This window comes from Aureobasidium namibiae (assembly GCF_000721765.1).
Source record: "Aureobasidium namibiae CBS 147.97 unplaced genomic scaffold scaffold_19, whole genome shotgun sequence".
Classification (NCBI taxonomy): Eukaryota; Fungi; Ascomycota; class Dothideomycetes; order Dothideales; family Saccotheciaceae; genus Aureobasidium; species Aureobasidium namibiae.
In genome coordinates, this window is record NW_013581190.1 from 535,579 (window position 1) to 551,703 (window position 16,125).

At 51.5% G+C, this 16,125-nt stretch overlaps 6 protein-coding genes across 6 annotated transcripts; 2 read left to right on the plus strand and 4 right to left on the minus strand.

Moving 5' to 3' along the window:
- Nucleotides 1-2,428: 2,428 nt before the first annotated feature.
- Nucleotides 2,429-6,615, minus strand: M436DRAFT_85289 (xanthine dehydrogenase; the record flags this gene model as incomplete). Its single annotated transcript, XM_013568560.1, has 2 exons — nucleotides 2,429-6,127; nucleotides 6,181-6,615. The coding sequence occupies 2 exons, from the start codon at nucleotides 6,613-6,615 to the stop codon at nucleotides 2,429-2,431; spliced, it is 4,134 nt and encodes a 1,377-aa protein (XP_013424014.1).
- Nucleotides 6,616-7,899: 1,284 nt separating this feature from the next.
- Nucleotides 7,900-9,230, minus strand: M436DRAFT_55461 (cyclin-like protein; the record flags this gene model as incomplete). Its single annotated transcript, XM_013568450.1, has 4 exons — nucleotides 7,900-8,646; nucleotides 8,698-8,826; nucleotides 8,881-8,962; nucleotides 9,016-9,230. 4 exons carry the CDS (start codon nucleotides 9,228-9,230, stop codon nucleotides 7,900-7,902), a joined length of 1,173 nt encoding a protein of 390 aa, XP_013423904.1.
- Nucleotides 9,231-9,789: 559 nt separating this feature from the next.
- On the minus strand, nucleotides 9,790-10,242 carry M436DRAFT_55297 (uncharacterized protein; the record flags this gene model as incomplete). Its single annotated transcript, XM_013568414.1, has 1 exon — nucleotides 9,790-10,242. One exon carries the CDS (start codon nucleotides 10,240-10,242, stop codon nucleotides 9,790-9,792), a length of 453 nt encoding a protein of 150 aa, XP_013423868.1.
- A 767-nt stretch (nucleotides 10,243-11,009) lies between these two features.
- M436DRAFT_67078 (alkaline phosphatase-like protein) lies at nucleotides 11,010-12,789 on the minus strand (the record flags this gene model as incomplete). Its single annotated transcript, XM_013568504.1, has 2 exons — nucleotides 11,010-11,557; nucleotides 11,610-12,789. The coding sequence occupies 2 exons, from the start codon at nucleotides 12,787-12,789 to the stop codon at nucleotides 11,010-11,012; spliced, it is 1,728 nt and encodes a 575-aa protein (XP_013423958.1).
- A 549-nt stretch (nucleotides 12,790-13,338) lies between these two features.
- Nucleotides 13,339-14,799, plus strand: M436DRAFT_55250 (S-adenosyl-L-methionine-dependent methyltransferase; the record flags this gene model as incomplete). Its single annotated transcript, XM_013568400.1, has 5 exons — nucleotides 13,339-13,556; nucleotides 13,611-13,824; nucleotides 13,874-13,984; nucleotides 14,042-14,582; nucleotides 14,657-14,799. The coding sequence occupies 5 exons, from the start codon at nucleotides 13,339-13,341 to the stop codon at nucleotides 14,797-14,799; spliced, it is 1,227 nt and encodes a 408-aa protein (XP_013423854.1).
- Nucleotides 14,800-15,642: 843 nt separating this feature from the next.
- M436DRAFT_85293 (uncharacterized protein) lies at nucleotides 15,643-16,062 on the plus strand (the record flags this gene model as incomplete). The annotated part of the gene is made up of 1 exon (XM_013568561.1): nucleotides 15,643-16,062. The coding sequence occupies one exon, from the start codon at nucleotides 15,643-15,645 to the stop codon at nucleotides 16,060-16,062; it is 420 nt and encodes a 139-aa protein (XP_013424015.1).
- Between the last annotated feature and the right edge of the window lie 63 nt (nucleotides 16,063-16,125).

Here is a 16,125-nt window from a genome sequence, read left to right on the forward strand (position 1 = left end):
GCTATAGTCCAAACGTCGCGCTATCAAGCAAACCTGCTCATGATGGACGGTGATCAAGGAAGGAGCCGGTTTGATAGAAAAGCCCCTCGCTGCCATCTCACTTGACCAGTTACTATACGCAGTTTCCTCGAATTCGGGATCAGTTCAAGGAAGTAAAGGCTAGGTTGCCTATCTCGACGTCTCCAAACTACACTCTTTTATCCGACCTTGAGCTCTGGTAGCTTGAAGAGAACATCATGAGGTTCCTCTCTGTATTCACAGCCGCTATGCTGTCGTCACTCGCTGTTGCATCTCCCCTATCCAAAACCGAGAAAGAAGGTCTCGAATCGAGATCATGTACGTTTTTTCGAACGCCTCAGTCAGCATCAAGTTACTCATTCCATCTGCAGCTTGTGTTGTGTCTCACCTAGAAATCTTCAACGACGACATCAAATATGGCCTTCCCTTCTGTCAATTCTATATCTCAAAGTAAGCATCTTGTGATAGAACAGTTAGCCCAAGCTAACATGATATAGCACCCGCGACCGAAGCCCGTCTCCTGGTCTGACCGCGCAGCAAGTGTACGACGTTTGTCAGTGCATCATTGATGGCCAATTCCAGCCTGCAGCAAGAGTCGGCGCCGACTGGACACCGATTTCGACATTCAAGGCCGTTACCAGAACTATTGTTCAGTACTCGACAGTCACTGCAATCAGTCCTGTAACCCGCGTTGCAACAGTCACTGAGAAGCGCACCATCGTTCAGACCGTGACTGCCAAGGCTTCAAATGCTGGCGCTGGCGCTGCAAACGGTGCTCAATCCACAAAGACGATTGCTAAAACGACTGTAACCCAAAAGGTCACTGCCGCAAAGATCACCATAACTCAGAAGGTCACCATCGCAAAGACTACAGTAACTGCAAAGGGTAATCCCACGTCGACCATCAAGACTACCGTCACTTTCAAGCCTTCGACTGTCACTGTTGCCAGAACTGTTGTTCAAAAGTCAACTATGACTATCGCCAAAACAACTGTTACAGCAAATAACCAGAACGCCAAGCCAACCACGGTGTTCAGAACGACAACCATGAGTGCAGTTGCATCTCCTCAGAAGACAGTCACTGTGAAGACTACTATCACCGCTAAGGCATCTGGTTCTACGGCGGCAGCCAGCGTACCTGTCAAGACCGTGACCAGCATCAAGACATTCAATTCTCCTCAGAAGACTGTTACTGTTGCTCAAACCACAGTGACTGCTAAGGCTTCGAGCGGGGCTCAGGTCACTTCCACCAGGACAGTGACCAGCGTGAAGACTGTGACCGTCGGAGCGAGCTCAACTTCGGCCTCGCAGCCCAGCAAAGAGTCTGCCGTGGTCTCAAACACCAAGCCCATTCCTATCGCCTCGGCTGCCCCCACTAGCGCAGCAGCTTCCTCAGCATCCAACACTGCCGCAGCAACAACCACCGATCTCAGAGCGACCTGCTCTCTCCAACCCACCTCTACCCCTTCAGCCACCGTCATGGTAGGTGACACTTCTTACGAACGCTTCTACAGAGGGTGCGGTTACACCGAAGACCCCAACAACCCCGGAAACGCCTACTACGCCGACAACTTCCCCCCGGTAGTCACAAACTTCACCGAAGTGCTTACCCCCGATGAAGCGGTGCAGCAATGCGCTGAAGACGCCTTCTACCGCTTCGACGACCCTAACCAGTATCTGTCCTTTGACTTGCACTTTGTCAGCAATGGCAACGGTGGACTTGCTGGCGATGCAGGCGCGGGCTTCTGGCAGTGTGTGCAGTACTTCTCTGACCAGAGTGAGACTGACACTTCTGGTTACTTTGATATTGCCAATCCTTCTGTTAGCATTGCTTATGGTTACACTTCGGGATTGTACTCTGATGCTGCTGCCGCGGCTGCAAAGGCTAATTCTAAGAGAGATGTGGTCAAGGGAGAGAGCCACAAGTATCCTTCCACGAGAGGACAGAGACTTACATGGGGCTTCAGCAATGCCACGCATGCCGGTCATTGAGTCCGGTTGTTGTTTGGATAGATGGAATCTTTCTCCTTTCTTCTTTTATTCTCTATTTAGATCGCTAGATACCATTCACCTTCGCTTATGTTTAATGTTCATACAGATTAAAAGCTTCTTCAATTTCTGCTTCATGTCTCTCTTCATGTTCTGCTTCCTTATTTGTGGCTCATCTTTGCCATCCTTCGCTCCCCCTCGATTCTTACGCTAGGTGATATCAATGGAATCTATAAAGATGGAAGGAAAGAGCAACCCTGGAAGGAACGAATGATCTTGGAAGCATTTTACAGACAGCAGACAATGCAAGGCATGTCTGAATAGAAGAGTTGGAGACAGAAAGTTTGCAAAAACATTCATAATACCATGCATTGAAGAAACAAACAACGCCACATATCCTAGCCAACAGAAGTCCTCATACCTAAATGCTCATGAAGAAACTCTTCTCGCCCTCCTGCGGCACAACCATACTCCTCTTGACAATCGGATCCGCACAACTCAATCTGATCCTCTCCACCGTCGCCGGCGAATGCAACTCCAACACTTCCTCCTCACCCCACTGCTTCCTCGCCGCCTTCAACGCAGCTCTGATGGCAAAGAAGACTGCAGAGCCCATAAACAGCGGCGGCTCACCGACACCCCTGGACCGCTGAATCGTGCGCAAATTCTCCCAATTCACATCTTTGAGCAAGCTCACATTCATTTCCTGAGGGATGTCTCTGAATCCAGGGATCTTGTAGCTGCCCGGGCCACGGGTGAAGAGTTGACCGCTGCTGCGGTGCCAGAGTGATTCTTCCATGGTGAAGAGACCCATGCCCTGCACGAACGCGCCTTCGATTTGTCCGTAGTCTATGGCCGGGTTGATGCTGCGTCCGACGTCCATTTTGATGTCGGCGCGACGACATGTCCACTCGCCGGTCAGCGTGTCGATTTCGACTTCGGCGGAGGCAACGCCCTGTGTGAAGTAGAAGAACATTTGACCCGTGTTGGGCCCCCAGACGTAGCCGATATCTGGGGTCTTGTAGTGGCCTTGAGCAGAAAGGTTGACGCGGTCGAAGTAGGCGGCGTGAGCAAGCTCTTTCATTGTAGCTTTGGGACCGAGTTTCTCTCGGTAAGGGGCGAGGCGCTCGTTTAGTTGTGCGCAGGCGTTGTGGATGGCATAGCCGTTGAGATCTGAGGATGCTGAGGCAGCTGTAGAAGAGGTGTTTGGGACGGTGTTTGTTGCAGTCTCGGAGATGAAAACATCTTCCATGGCCACGCCGAGATCCTCGGCGGCGATGGAGATCATTTTCGTGTTGAGACCTTGACCCATTTCTGTTCCTCCGTGTGCGACGAGGACGGAACCATCGTGGTAAATGTGTACCAAGGCACCTGCCTGGTTCAAGAAGAGGGCAGTGAATGAGATACCGAATTTGGTAGGAATCATCGAGATACCGCGCTTGAAGTACTTGCTCTTCTCGTTGTAGGCGACAATCTCCTTCTTCCTCTCGACGTAGTTGGATTCTTCCTTGACTTGCTTGTACATCAAGGGCACATAGTAGTCCTCGAGCTTTTGAAGGAAGTGGGTCTTGTCGCCGGGCTGGTACAAGTTGATCTCGCGAAGATCATCCACATCCATGTTGAGTTTGTCTGCGATTTCCGACATGAATGTCTCGGTGATGAACATGCCTTGAGGACCACCAAATCCACGGAAAGCAGTGTTGGACACTGTGTTGGTCTTGGCAACGCGACCACGGACGAACACATTGGGGATCTTGTAAACGTTGTCGATGTGAGAGAGTGCACGATCGACGACTGCACCACTGAGATCCTGGCTCCAACCACCATTGTTGAACACATCTGCGTCCAAAGCTTGGAGCTTGCCATCTTTGTTAACTCCGACCTTCCAGCGAGCAAGGAAAGGATGTCTTTGACCCGAAGTCAAGATATCCTCATCGCGGTTAAGCATACAGCGAACTGGACGACCGACCTTCTTGGCAGCTGTAGCAACGATACCCGCAAGCTGGATGGAGCGAGTTTCCTTGCCACCAAACCCACCACCGAGACGCTTCACACGGCAAACAACCTTGTTCGCAGCGACTCCGGTCACTTGAGCAACATATGTCTGTGTTTCGGAAGGGTTCTGAGTACTGCTGAAAATTTCCATCTCGCCGTCTTCGGGCTTGGGAACAGCAACACAAGCGTTGGTCTCCAAGTAGAAATGCTCCTGACCACCCATACGAGCGACACCAGTGAAGACGTGGTCAGCTTCGGCAAAGGCCTTGACGACATCACCGTTCTGAATATATCTGTAGTGGTTGAAGTAACTCTCCTTGAGAATAGCCTCCTCGATGGTGAATATTGCTGGCAGTTCCTCGTAATCGACCTTGACTGCACGAGCACCAGCTTCGGCGAGTTTGGACGAGGTAGCCAGAACCATACCGATCGGCTGGCCAGCGCAGAAGACCTCGTCAACAGCAAAGAAGGTCTCGTCGCAAGTTGGCGCACCCCACCAGTTGGCTTCGGGGTTGGGCAAATCTCTGTGGTCGACCCATTCGATGACACCCGGAATCTCCAAAGCAGCCTCATAGTCCACGCCGGTAATCTTGGCATGTGCTTTGGTCGACAAGACCATATATCCGTAGAGTTCATTCTTTTGTACGGGAATGTCATCTGTGTACTGTGCTTCTCCAGTACTCTGCTTCAGAGCTGCCACATGCGGTTGCTCCTTGCCAAGAATCTTCTGTTCATAGGCTTCTCCAGCCTTGTGATCCTTTTTGCCGAACGAGATGATACGCTCAATTTCACCAAGAGCATCGTGATCAATGTTTGCATCCGTGACGGGAAGCTCAGACAAGATCTCGTGGTAGAAGCGGTAGAAGAAGCCAAGAGCCAGAGACTTGCGGTAAGTTGCCATACCACCGGGTACACCGAACCTCAAGTCAAAGTCCTTCTCCAATGCATTCATTACTGCTTCCAGAGTCTTTGGGTCTGTAAACTTTTTGCCGGTCAGAGCCTTCACTGCCTCCTTGGCGGAGATGGTGACAGGGGCCATACCGCCGTAAACCAGGCTGCAGTCTTTGACGTCGTTCGAGTCGCTCAGGATCACGCGAAGAGCAGCGTTTACAATAGCAATATCATCGTCTTTTCTCTTCGACACCTTGTATGCGCGCATGTGTTCGTTCTTCTCCTTGAAGACAGGAATTCTGATGCTTGCAATGATGGCATCCGGAGGCAGTGCAGTCAATCTGTATGCTTTGAAGAAGTCGGACATGGGGATCTCGGTAGTCTGTTCGAGCGACTTGGCAACAATGGTAGCATTTGTTGCCATGAATACGGGATTCAAGTCAGAGATAGGTGAAGCAGTAGCCAGATTTCCAGCTGGTGTACCGACGTTTCTGATCTGACGCCCGGCAAAGTACTTCAGTTGCTTGAGGATTGCTATGAAGGGCTGTCCCTTGGTGGGTCCATATCGCTCGATTGCGTCGCGGGCAATCTGCTCGAGGTCGGTCAAGACAACGTTGCCGCCAATCTCCAGGTAGTCGTCGTGAAACTCGTATTGGCGCAACTCGGCAATGTCACCAACAAACACCGAGGCGGTGTACTGCATACCCTTGAACTTGACCTCGATCTGTGTCTCTGACGAACCACCGATGATCTTCGCTGAAGGATAAACGCTCTTGATCTCGAGCAATTGTTGTAGTGTGACTGGTCTGAACCACTTCTTTTTCTTGTTGCCAAAAGCCAGCGGCTTGAGCTCATGTTTCTTCAACGCTGGAGGGAAGATGAGTTGTGTGTCTGGATTGTATTCGATGAAGCCAGGAGGCGTAAATCGCTTGATGGGTTGATCATCAACGAATTCTTTGCCGTCCTGACAGCATCCTCCCACTCTTCCGCAGCCTTTCGACGGAGGTGTGACCTTTGTAGCGTTTCCATTTGTCTTGCAGCATCCTCCCTCGGTAGAAACAGCTGACGCGTCGTCTTTGCAGCAGCCACTGCCGTTGGAGGATGACTTCTTGAAGGTCTGGGCGGCGTCGAGGATGGGTCTGTATCCTGTGCATCTACAGAGATTACCGTCGCATCCTTCTTCGATTTCGTGTTCTGTCGGTTCGGGCGTGTTTCGTAGCAGGGCATAAAGACTCTATGAAGATGTGTTAGCATCTCTAGACTGAGCAAGAACACGAGCACTCGTACCATAACTATGCCAGGCGTGCAGAAACCACACTGACTACCATTTCCTTTGGCTATTCTTTCTTGCACGGGATGTGGGTTCTTGACACTGCCAATTCCCTCGACAGTGATGACATGCTTGCCATCCACACTGACCAGAGGAGCCAGACATGCGTTGACCGAGGCATGGTATATCTTCTTTGTCGTCGGGTTGAACTGTGACACGACAACTGTGCAGGCACCGCAGCCTCCCTCGGCGCAACCGAGCTTCGTCCCTGTCAAGCCGATTCCACGAATATACTCGAGCAATGTGACTTCAGGGTCCGCTGTGTCGAGTACCACCTTTGTGCCGTTCAGGTAGAATCTCAGTGTGTCGTCGTACTCCTCGGTGATTGACGAGAGTGTACGCACTGCCGACTGCGAGACGGCAGGCTCAGGGTCGACTAATCCAGGTGCCATGTTGTACAATGATAGCTTGGTCCCAGGCTTATTTCATATATAGACCAGCAGGTGTAGAGGAGGGACGGAGAACGTGTGGCGAACAGAGAAAAGATCCTAGAGGTCTAGCTTCACAAGCATCCATAAAGCGGAAAGGTATCGAGCAATCAGACAGGAAGGCATTTGAGAGTATATGGGATTACCCTTCTGTGTCTTATCAGTGGCCGCCGCCGCCGTCCATCTTTCTGCGTATCGCAAACAACGCGGGGCACAGAAACGGTCCCTGAACCTCGCGACCCATCGAAAAACACCCTGTGGCCGAACAACCCCAGCCGTGCATCCTGTGCCACAAAGATACGGCAGTTCGCGACTCCGAGCAACGCTTGTCGATGCTTTGGTCTGGTCTCTCAAGTAATCATTCGAGTATCTGACAGTCATGTCTTCTGTGGAGTGTCGGCGGTGTCCGCCGGCCTAGATTCTTTGGAGCTATCCGCGCGGCGATATCGGTATTAGGCTTCGTGGTTAGCAAAAAACAGCTTGATATGAGCCTTTTTTGGAAACTATATATTTTCTAAAGATAAAAAGCCTCTCATCATGTGACACCAATCCCAGCACAGCTGGCTCATCTTCATTGGTCTAGTGGTCATGATTTCCGCTTGTCAAGAGTAACTTCTCGTCAAGCGCGGGAGACCAGGGTTCGATTCCCTGATGGAGAGCTTCACTTTTTGTTCTTTTGTCTGGAACACTCACACATCCACCCAAGTTGCCGCATACTCGGATGCAGAACGAGTGACTTCTGTCGGCGTTTTTGCTCTCTCGTGTGATCAAGCCTGGTTTGTATGCCGCTATAGAAATGCAAAATGATTCCAAGAGTTGGAATGGTGTCCAGAAAGATATCTCTATCTGGGGGCTCTCAGTGGGCACGAGTTCGGATCAAAGACCACTTTGCATTTCTATGGTCTGTGGTGATTGCTGATGCAGGTTTGAGATAGATCAAGACAGTGATCGAGATGAAGACGTTTCATGGGCGCGACTTCATTTCTAGAGATTATCATGCATTCACGTGGGTATAGACACGACCTAGTCAGATAGGGAGACATAATACTTCAAACGGACTGCTTTGTGCATTGTGACTACTATCTAACAAAAGACCGGCGACCGGCCGAGAGGGTATCTTTTTTGACGACCGGGCCCCCCTATCAACGAAAACGACCCACCAACCCCTTCCCAAACGCCTCCGCTATGCAACCACCCGATGCTGTACATCAAAGGAAAAACACAAAGCCGACCGACGAGCAGAGGAGCCTACTGGCCAAGAGGAACATCGACCTCCTCCTCGTAGGTCTCGTACTCGTCGGCGGCAAAGTACTTTGCCACGACCTCCTTCTCAGCACGAGCGCGCTCGGCGGAGAGCATGAAACGGACGGTGCCGTCTTTGCCACGCTCTCCGACTCTGCTGCGCGCGCCCGTGGCAGAGGTCGGGCCCATTGCAGGAGGGGAATCGGACGAGTGCTTGTTGGCGCCGTTGGCTGCGCCGTTGGCCGACTTGGGAGCGTCAACCATCTCAGTGTAGCGAGGCAGGTTAAGAGCGGTGGCCTCCTTGTTCAGAGTGATGCGGATGGCGATATAGTTGTCAATGGAGAATTGGGGGCCGACGATTGTAGCGTGGCGGTGGTGGGTGAAGAGGTCGAGCAGATCCAGTAGAGTCTCCATGATTTGGCCGCGGGTGGTTGACCATTCCTCGAGGCTGATGCCTCCAGGACCAACGATCGAGTCCATGTTGAAGTCTGTAGTCAGATTCAAGAGACGTGCGCTCAATTCAATGCAAGAAATTGCCATGGTCTGCGAGGTCTGCTTGAGGGGTGCAAAAGTGCGATAAAGGTCGATCGACATGTTATAGGCAGTTCTACCCATGGTTTCCTTGGGAAGTCCACGCTGCTTCAGAAGCTTGATGATGAGTTCTTGGGGGTGTCTGGTTCTGAAGTCAAAGCCTGCTGATTCAAGCATGAGACGCTCGATGCCGACCACAGTCTTGGATGGCTGTTCGAACATCTGAGAATCATTAGCATCAGAATCCGAAAGACTGATCGGAAAGAAACTCACAGGATCATCAGGACTCAAGTGCTCTGATGAGGACAGCTTTAGGTTCCAGGCGGCGCAAAGAACCTCGCGCGACTTCTTGAGAGTGTCCTCGATCTTGCAAGCACAAAAGAGCGCAGCAGCGGCAGCATCCTATCGAATATCAGCAAAGAGGACTCGGGGCTTCATAGACGGCTTGTCACGTACAGCCCACATGTATTCGTTGTCGGCATGGACCAGGCGGAATTTGTGATAGTAGACGACAGCAGTGTTGAAGGTGCGAACAGGTCTGGAAAGAAGACAATTTAGAGATCGTGGCAAATAAGGTGTAAAGAGACTTACAGTAGGAGAGCCTTTCTCACGCTGTCGATGTAATGCACGCCTTGAAGACGAATGCTGTCTTCCTTGTGTTCAGTTGCGCCAAGAGCATCTAAAGCACTCTGCAATTGTTGCTGGAAGATGTATGGATTGGCGACCTGGATGAAGGAAGGGTGGGGTCCGACACCATTCTCGTTAGGAGTACCACCGTTCTGAGACATTTCTCTCGAATGGCTCATGTTGCGCGATGGTGGTTCGGTGGATGCAGAGATGAAAGAGCGTGGTGGTGATGGAGTTTCGCGTGCGTTGAAGTCCGTGCGTTCGAAGCGTTCGAACCTCGAGCGCTGGCCCTCTCCTTCAGTGGTCATCACCACTCTCGGCGCCATCACGACTGGAAGCTCGTTCTCTTTGCCTTGACCCTCTTCGTCGGAGTCTTCATCGTTGAGTCCAGCTAGCCTTGAGATCTCTGCGGGTGAATAGGTCAGTAAGAGTGTGGGTTAACAAAGGTGGGCGCCGCGAACATACCATCTTCGCTGTCACTCTCGCTCATGGGAGCACTGCCAATGGAGCCTTCATGGAATCCGTCTTGGTCTTCCCAGATAGTGACAACGTCTTCCGGTCCTACAAGCAAGGGTGAGTCAAAGGACGTCTTCCAGTAAGAATGAATCAAGCTTGCGACATACCATCATAAGCTCCGGCCTCAGCTCTTGAACCATCAGAAGGGTCGTTCTGTGTTGCAACACTTGCGAATGCCTGGAGACCTGCTCGGTATTAGCGCATGTTCCGCTTGTTGGGCTGTTATCCAGTCAACAAAGACAACTTACCAAATGCCCTGGGCTGCATCTCTCCAGTAGCCCAACGCCGAGGACTACTTCTCGGACTTCCCCAAGTGCTCTGGTCAACCTCTTCATGGACATCATCCAAACTGACAGCCTCGGTCAGAGAAGCAGGAAGAACAATCTCCTGCAATGGCTGCCTGTTCCTGCGAACCGTTTGACTGCCAGAGTCATCAGGGGAACCAGGCGACTGAACAGCAAAGCCTTCGGCAAGCATAAGCTGTCTCTCTCTATGTATGTTGTGGTCGCCATTGCGATCTGGGGTGCGAGGCTGAGGGACAAAAGCTTCTTGCAACATAGGCTGCGCAGTCGAACCAGAAGGATCGACATGACGGAACTCGCACTGGATGCTGTTCAGGGGGCAGCGACCCATCTGCCACATACGACAGGTAGGTCTGTTGTTTCTGCGCCACATGGCAGAGGAGATGTCCATGTTGCTATCATCAGTCATCAGTAAGATCGTGCGCATACATAAGGCCACGGGACTGGGTCAGTCGCGCTTAACCACAGCCTCTGCTAAGACTAGGAAGATATGTTTGCTTACCTCAATGCTTTTGAGAGATCGTTGCTGGGTAAGCGTTCAAATATGGACACCCTTTTTGGTGAGCAGCTTTGATAAAAAATTCTGTGCGAGACTTCGCCAGAAAGATTGGTTGTTTTGGCTGGCTGCTTTTCTGGAAATCGTCACTTCAGACCGGTTCTAGTTGCCGTGGTTGCTACAGTGCGTGGCTGGTATAGCCCGTATTCACTCTGCAAAGCAAGCTCATGACGCGTAACCAGAGCGTGTCCTAAAGACATCTGAACTCAGACAAAAAGGCACTACATGAGATGATGAAGGTTCTGCCTCTTGCGTAGAGGGTGCACATGACACCCAAAGGGTCTATACACCTTTAGATGGTCTACAACTAGGTGCTAGAGCCTTCTGGGATATGCACCGTGGAACTAGAATCACCTTGCTATGCAAGCTACATAGCAGCCGAACGTATGTTGAAATGACCCTCTTTCATGCTGGCTGTAGAGTTGACAAGGTAAGAGGCGGGTCAAATTGAATCAACCATATGAATATATCTCTATCTTACGAGACGACATGCTTGCCTCCAACAAATGTGGGTATATGCTCTACCAATGCAATGTCCAACCCTATGCTAACGCTTTGATCCATCTCTGTCAACTCAGATATGTCTAGTCAAAGCCTCTTTGAGGACTCATCAAATGGCTTTCCACCTTGGCCAACTCCTCCTGAGAGGGAATAGCACCAAGCCAACTCTCACCACTAGAGATGTCTAGTTTTTCTTTCAACTCCTTAGTCACTTCTTTGACCTCGTCCTCAACATCCAAGTACCAACGCAAGAACTCGCCAACTTCTGTGTTCTCGTGATTGCCGTGGAGCTTCTTTGATGCATGGCGGTTGGAAGAGTAAATGTTTACATCGACGGCACTGTGACCGTGGGTGCTCCAGCCAGTCTGACTGCGCTTGCTGATGATTTCCGACATGGTCCATGGGCTCAATACAGGGTGTGCAATAAGGTGATCGATCTCCTCAGGAGTGATGTTCTTGATGCCCAGGTTGTCGTCGATGAGCTTAGTGAGATACTTGCCAAGGTCGGCGTCAGAGGACTTGGAGGTTGAGAGGTGAGAGAAGTATAGACGGGCAGTGTGCTCGGCACTGTGGGTTGCGTTGGCGAGGACACCAGGATACCAGAGATACTCAGGGTAGTTGACGTTCAGTTCTAGAGTCGTGTTAGCGAGATTCACAATCTGAAGAGGCAGGAAGAGACATACGTCTAGCAGTAGCCAAGCCGCCAGTCTCGTGGTCACTAGTCGCGACCATAAGACCTTCAGTATCGTCCTCTTCAAGGAATTCGATGACAGCCTGCATGGCTCTGTCGTAGGCAAGCACCTCATGGACTTGAGCAGCAGGATCGTTGTTGTGACCAGCATGGTCGATTCTGCTGCCCTCAATCATGACGAAGAAGCCTTGATCGCTGTCCTTGGTAGCATCCTTGAGAGCACGGAGAGCGGTCTTGGTCATCTCCTCGAGCGATGGGTACTCGCTGTCAACGTGTCGGCGATCGATCTCGAAAGGAATGTCGGTGGGTGCGAACAGTCCAAGCAACGGAAGCTTGACTGACGTGCCCAGGTTATCGAAGTCCTCGCGAGAACTAACGTAATTCCAATCGTGTTCGTCCGCCTTTTGAATCAGATCCCTGCCGTCGGCTCTGCAGCCTCCAGCAGTAGTGTTGGGCAAGAAGTGGCATCTTCCTCCACCGAGGACTAGATCGACGTTTCTACCCAGAGGGCCGTTGCCGATAAGTTGTTCCGCAATCTCGTCCTCCATCATGCGAGTTCTGACGTGCGAGACGAAGCAGGCAGGTGTAGCATCGGTGATGCGGGTTGTGACGACGAGTCCAGTGGTGTAGCCAGCTCTCTTTGCAGCCTCCATGACACTGCCGCAGGGAGAGTGATCGGGGGTGACGCTGATAGCGCCGTTGTAGGACTTGTGGCCACAGCTGAAGGCAGTGGCTCCAGCAGCGCTGTCGGTGACAAGACTGTTGCTGCTTCGCGTGCGACTGTTTCCGATCAAGAGCTTATCCAAGCCCAGAGTGTGGTCCCAGGGCAGGGCATTGACGTGTTGGTTGAAGCCGCGGGTCAGGGCCAGCGAGGTTGGACCCATGCCGTCGCTAACCATGAAGACGAGGTTTCTCTTTCCTGTGGGTCGGTCGCCATGCTTCTCGGGAGTGGTCTTTGAAGTTTGGTGCTGGTAGACAACGGCCAGGACGATGACAGCGGCGGTAGCTATGAGGCCCCAGGCGAAGAGGGCAATCTCTCGGTATCTGGCCCAGCGAGAGGCAGAGGGCTGGCGGCTTGGTCTCTGTCCGGTCAACAGAGCATCTTCTTCGGTCGCTCGCTCGTCGTTGTGTGACGACGGGCGGCGCGTCAACATAGGTTCTTGACTAGGCATCCTGTCGTATCAAAGGCAGAACGGAGAAGCCTCTCAGACGTGTCGGTCAAGGACTCGGTGGTCATTGCTGTATCGAAGGTCCCGAGCCCTCATGACCCATCTGCTATGACGCTAAATCTTGGCATATCTTCTGCATGTGAAACGCCTTATCGCCAGCATGCAGTTTCCATAGCGTTTGCTCACCTGTCGATGCAACCGTTTCCATCATGAATCCGACTTTGTCAACTCCATCATAAGCTAGAGCCAGAGTGGATCATAGTAATCATCCCAATGAGATGAAAACTGAGTATCAGAGTATCGAGACCCACAAAGGTAGGTGTTTTGATCCTTCTTCAGCTGTCGCCAACAGCATGTCGTGAAGCCATTGTCTCTGTATCCCTGTCTCCATACAAACAATACGAAGGCTTCTAAACAGGGTTTCACATGCATTCCTGAGAATCATGCTTGGCCATCATCGATATATTCCCTCGATAAGAGCATGTTCTGTTCGAGTGTCTTGCACCACCCTCATTATTTGCTCGAACTTCTAATCCACAATCTGTCGCGGATATGGCACCTCAAGATGCTCAGACACCAGTTATCAACACTTATCTCCCTAAATCCTTAACAACCCATCTACCAAAAACTCGGGATGATGACTCTTGGGGCGATGCGGTGCGCAGTCACTACAGTGCGGAAGAGAATAACGACAAGCTGCCGCTAAACATCCAAGTGCTCGAGGCAGAACGTGAAAAGAGAAAGCAAAATTACGCCCAGATTGCTCATGAGTGAGCTTTGCAGTACATTCTTCAAGGTAGCCTTGGAAGCTAATACACGCACAGCTACTACGAGTTGGCCACGCTGAACCTCGAGCTCGCATGGAACCCAAAGTTCCACTTTGCTCCGTTTTTGGATGACAAACAGTCGCTTCGAGAGGCCTTGTCTGCTCATGACCATTACCAATTCATGATCATGGGTGTTAAGCCTGGTATGCGAGGCTTAGACGCTGGTTGTGGCGTCGGTGAGCCAGCTCGTGAGTATGCAAGGTGGGCCGATGTGAGTGCCACATCTTGGTATGGGTGCTTGAATCATCTGACCCTCCTAGGTCCACATCACGGGCGTCACAATCACCGAGTATCAGGTCTATCGTGCAAACCTGCACGCTGAAAAGGAAGGTGTCTCTGACAAAGTTGAATTTGTCTGGGCAGACTTCTGTGTAAAAGATATCCTCTTGTTGTGTTCAACCATACACAACTAATACATGTGGTTCCAGAAAATGCCCTTCCCTGACAACACTTTCGACTTTGTCTATTCTCAAGAAGCGACCGTTCATGCCCCAGAACTACGTGACGTCTACGTCGAGATGTGTCGCGTGCTCAAACCCGGCGGTGTCATGAGCGTAGGCGAATGGTGCATGACTGACAAGTTCGACCCCAAGAACCCAGAACACCTGGACGTACGCCGCAGAATCGAACGCGGGGACGGCATCGCCAATATGAAGACCGTCAAGGAAGCTATTTCCGAGTTCGAGTTCGTCGGTCTCGATGTTCTGCATATGGAAGATCATGCACTCAAGGGTCTGCAAAGCCGTCCTTGGTGGGCCCCTTTGGACGGTGATGTCTCCAAAGCCTCGAATTGGAGTGATCGGATGCTGGTATTCTGTCTCAAGCCTGCAGTGTGGAGAGCTTGGAAAGCATGGGTGTGGTTCAAGATCAAGGTCGGCTTGTACAGCAAGATCGACGGGGATTCTACCTTGGAAGCGCTCAACACACAGGCACAAGCGGTTTGGGGTCTCAGAGATGGTGGTAAATACGGTAAGTTTTTTGACCTGTTCTGAATTGACAGTGTTGAATCTGGGTGAAGTCCGGTCAAACTAATCGTTCTTCAGGATCGTTCACGCCCATGTTCCAGATGTATGGAAGGAAGCCTGAGAACTGGGTTCATCCTCAGCCTGAGAAGGCAAGAGAGGCTGCAGAGAGTGTGGCAGCATCAGCAAAGGAGATTGCAGCATCAAAGGTCAAAAGCACTTGAGACGGCGGCCCAGCAGAGCCAGTGACCCGCTGACTTTCTCCTCTCTCCGACATAATTGTTTCCGTATTCTAGGAATATCACCCAGGCGAGTCGGCTTCACAGCGATGGTCATCCAGGCTTCCACTCGCTAGACTGCATCTCAGATTCCCGTCTCACAAGCCTTACTTCTTAGCAGCCAATATCCCTCGTGACACTATTTAACCGTACTCCACTTGCTTCTTATGCCGGAAACATCTGCCATGTCGTCCCCGTCTCCCTTCGAAAGATCCGATTTTCCGCAAGTCTCCACACGCCGCAAGACCCATCCCCATACAATGGCTTGCCCCACTTTTTGTGCACCCCGCACGTTTTCCGAGTCGAGGGATCCACTTTTCTATGGAGTCCCGTAACCTTGTTGTTTCTGTCAAATGTGCGATCTCCTATGTCTTGTGCTTGTTTCCTTTTGCCTGCTGGGAGATGTGAGCGAAACCCCACGGCAGTTAAGGTCATTGACGCCTCTAGGGATCCACTTTTGCGATGGGTTGACTCCACTTCCTGATGAGGGGACCGAGGAGTGCGGAATTTGGACTGCGGCTGCTACATGGACGATGATGGGCTCCACATGTGGTACCTGTCTCTGTTTCCGTACGTAGAGAGTATATAAGGTGGGATCAACGACCGTGGTCTCGCCGGCTTTTTGTAGGTTTTTGCTGTTTCCTGCATCTCGATTTTCTTCCTTCTCGTGTCATCCCTCTTCTCAATCGGCTATCCATCTTTCTACTCTGCCATCCCACCTCTTTCCTCGCTTCTGAGAGAAGAGTGTGTAAATGCTCTAGTGGCGCCACTGACTCTCCTACGGCAACCATGTCCGCCATACCCAACCTCCCAGAACAAGACCACCATCCCCTCGAAAAAGACCTAGACGCCGTTCTCGACAAGGCCATCCCTTCCACAGCCACAAAAAGGGTAGACTCACCCACCAATGCCACCACTTTTGCCTCCCCTTCCTCCTCTGCTGGCTTCGCTCTCCACGACGTCCCCATCGAGAACCTACGACCCCTGAAAGTTATTGTCGTGGGTGCAGGATACTCTGGCATCTATCACGGCATACGCATTCCAGAGCGCTTGCGCAATGTAGACTTGACCATCTACGACAAGAATGCCGGTGTGGGCGGTACGTGGTACGAGAACAGGTATCCGGGTTGTGCTTGTGATATACCATGTAAGTTTGACCCTTTTTTTTTGATCCCTGCACATCCCAACGGTCCAAATCCAGCAGAATAGGAAGGAGGGGAAAGGGAGAAGAGAGAACCAAAAAGAGAGAGAAAGAGGAAAAGGCAAAGTGGG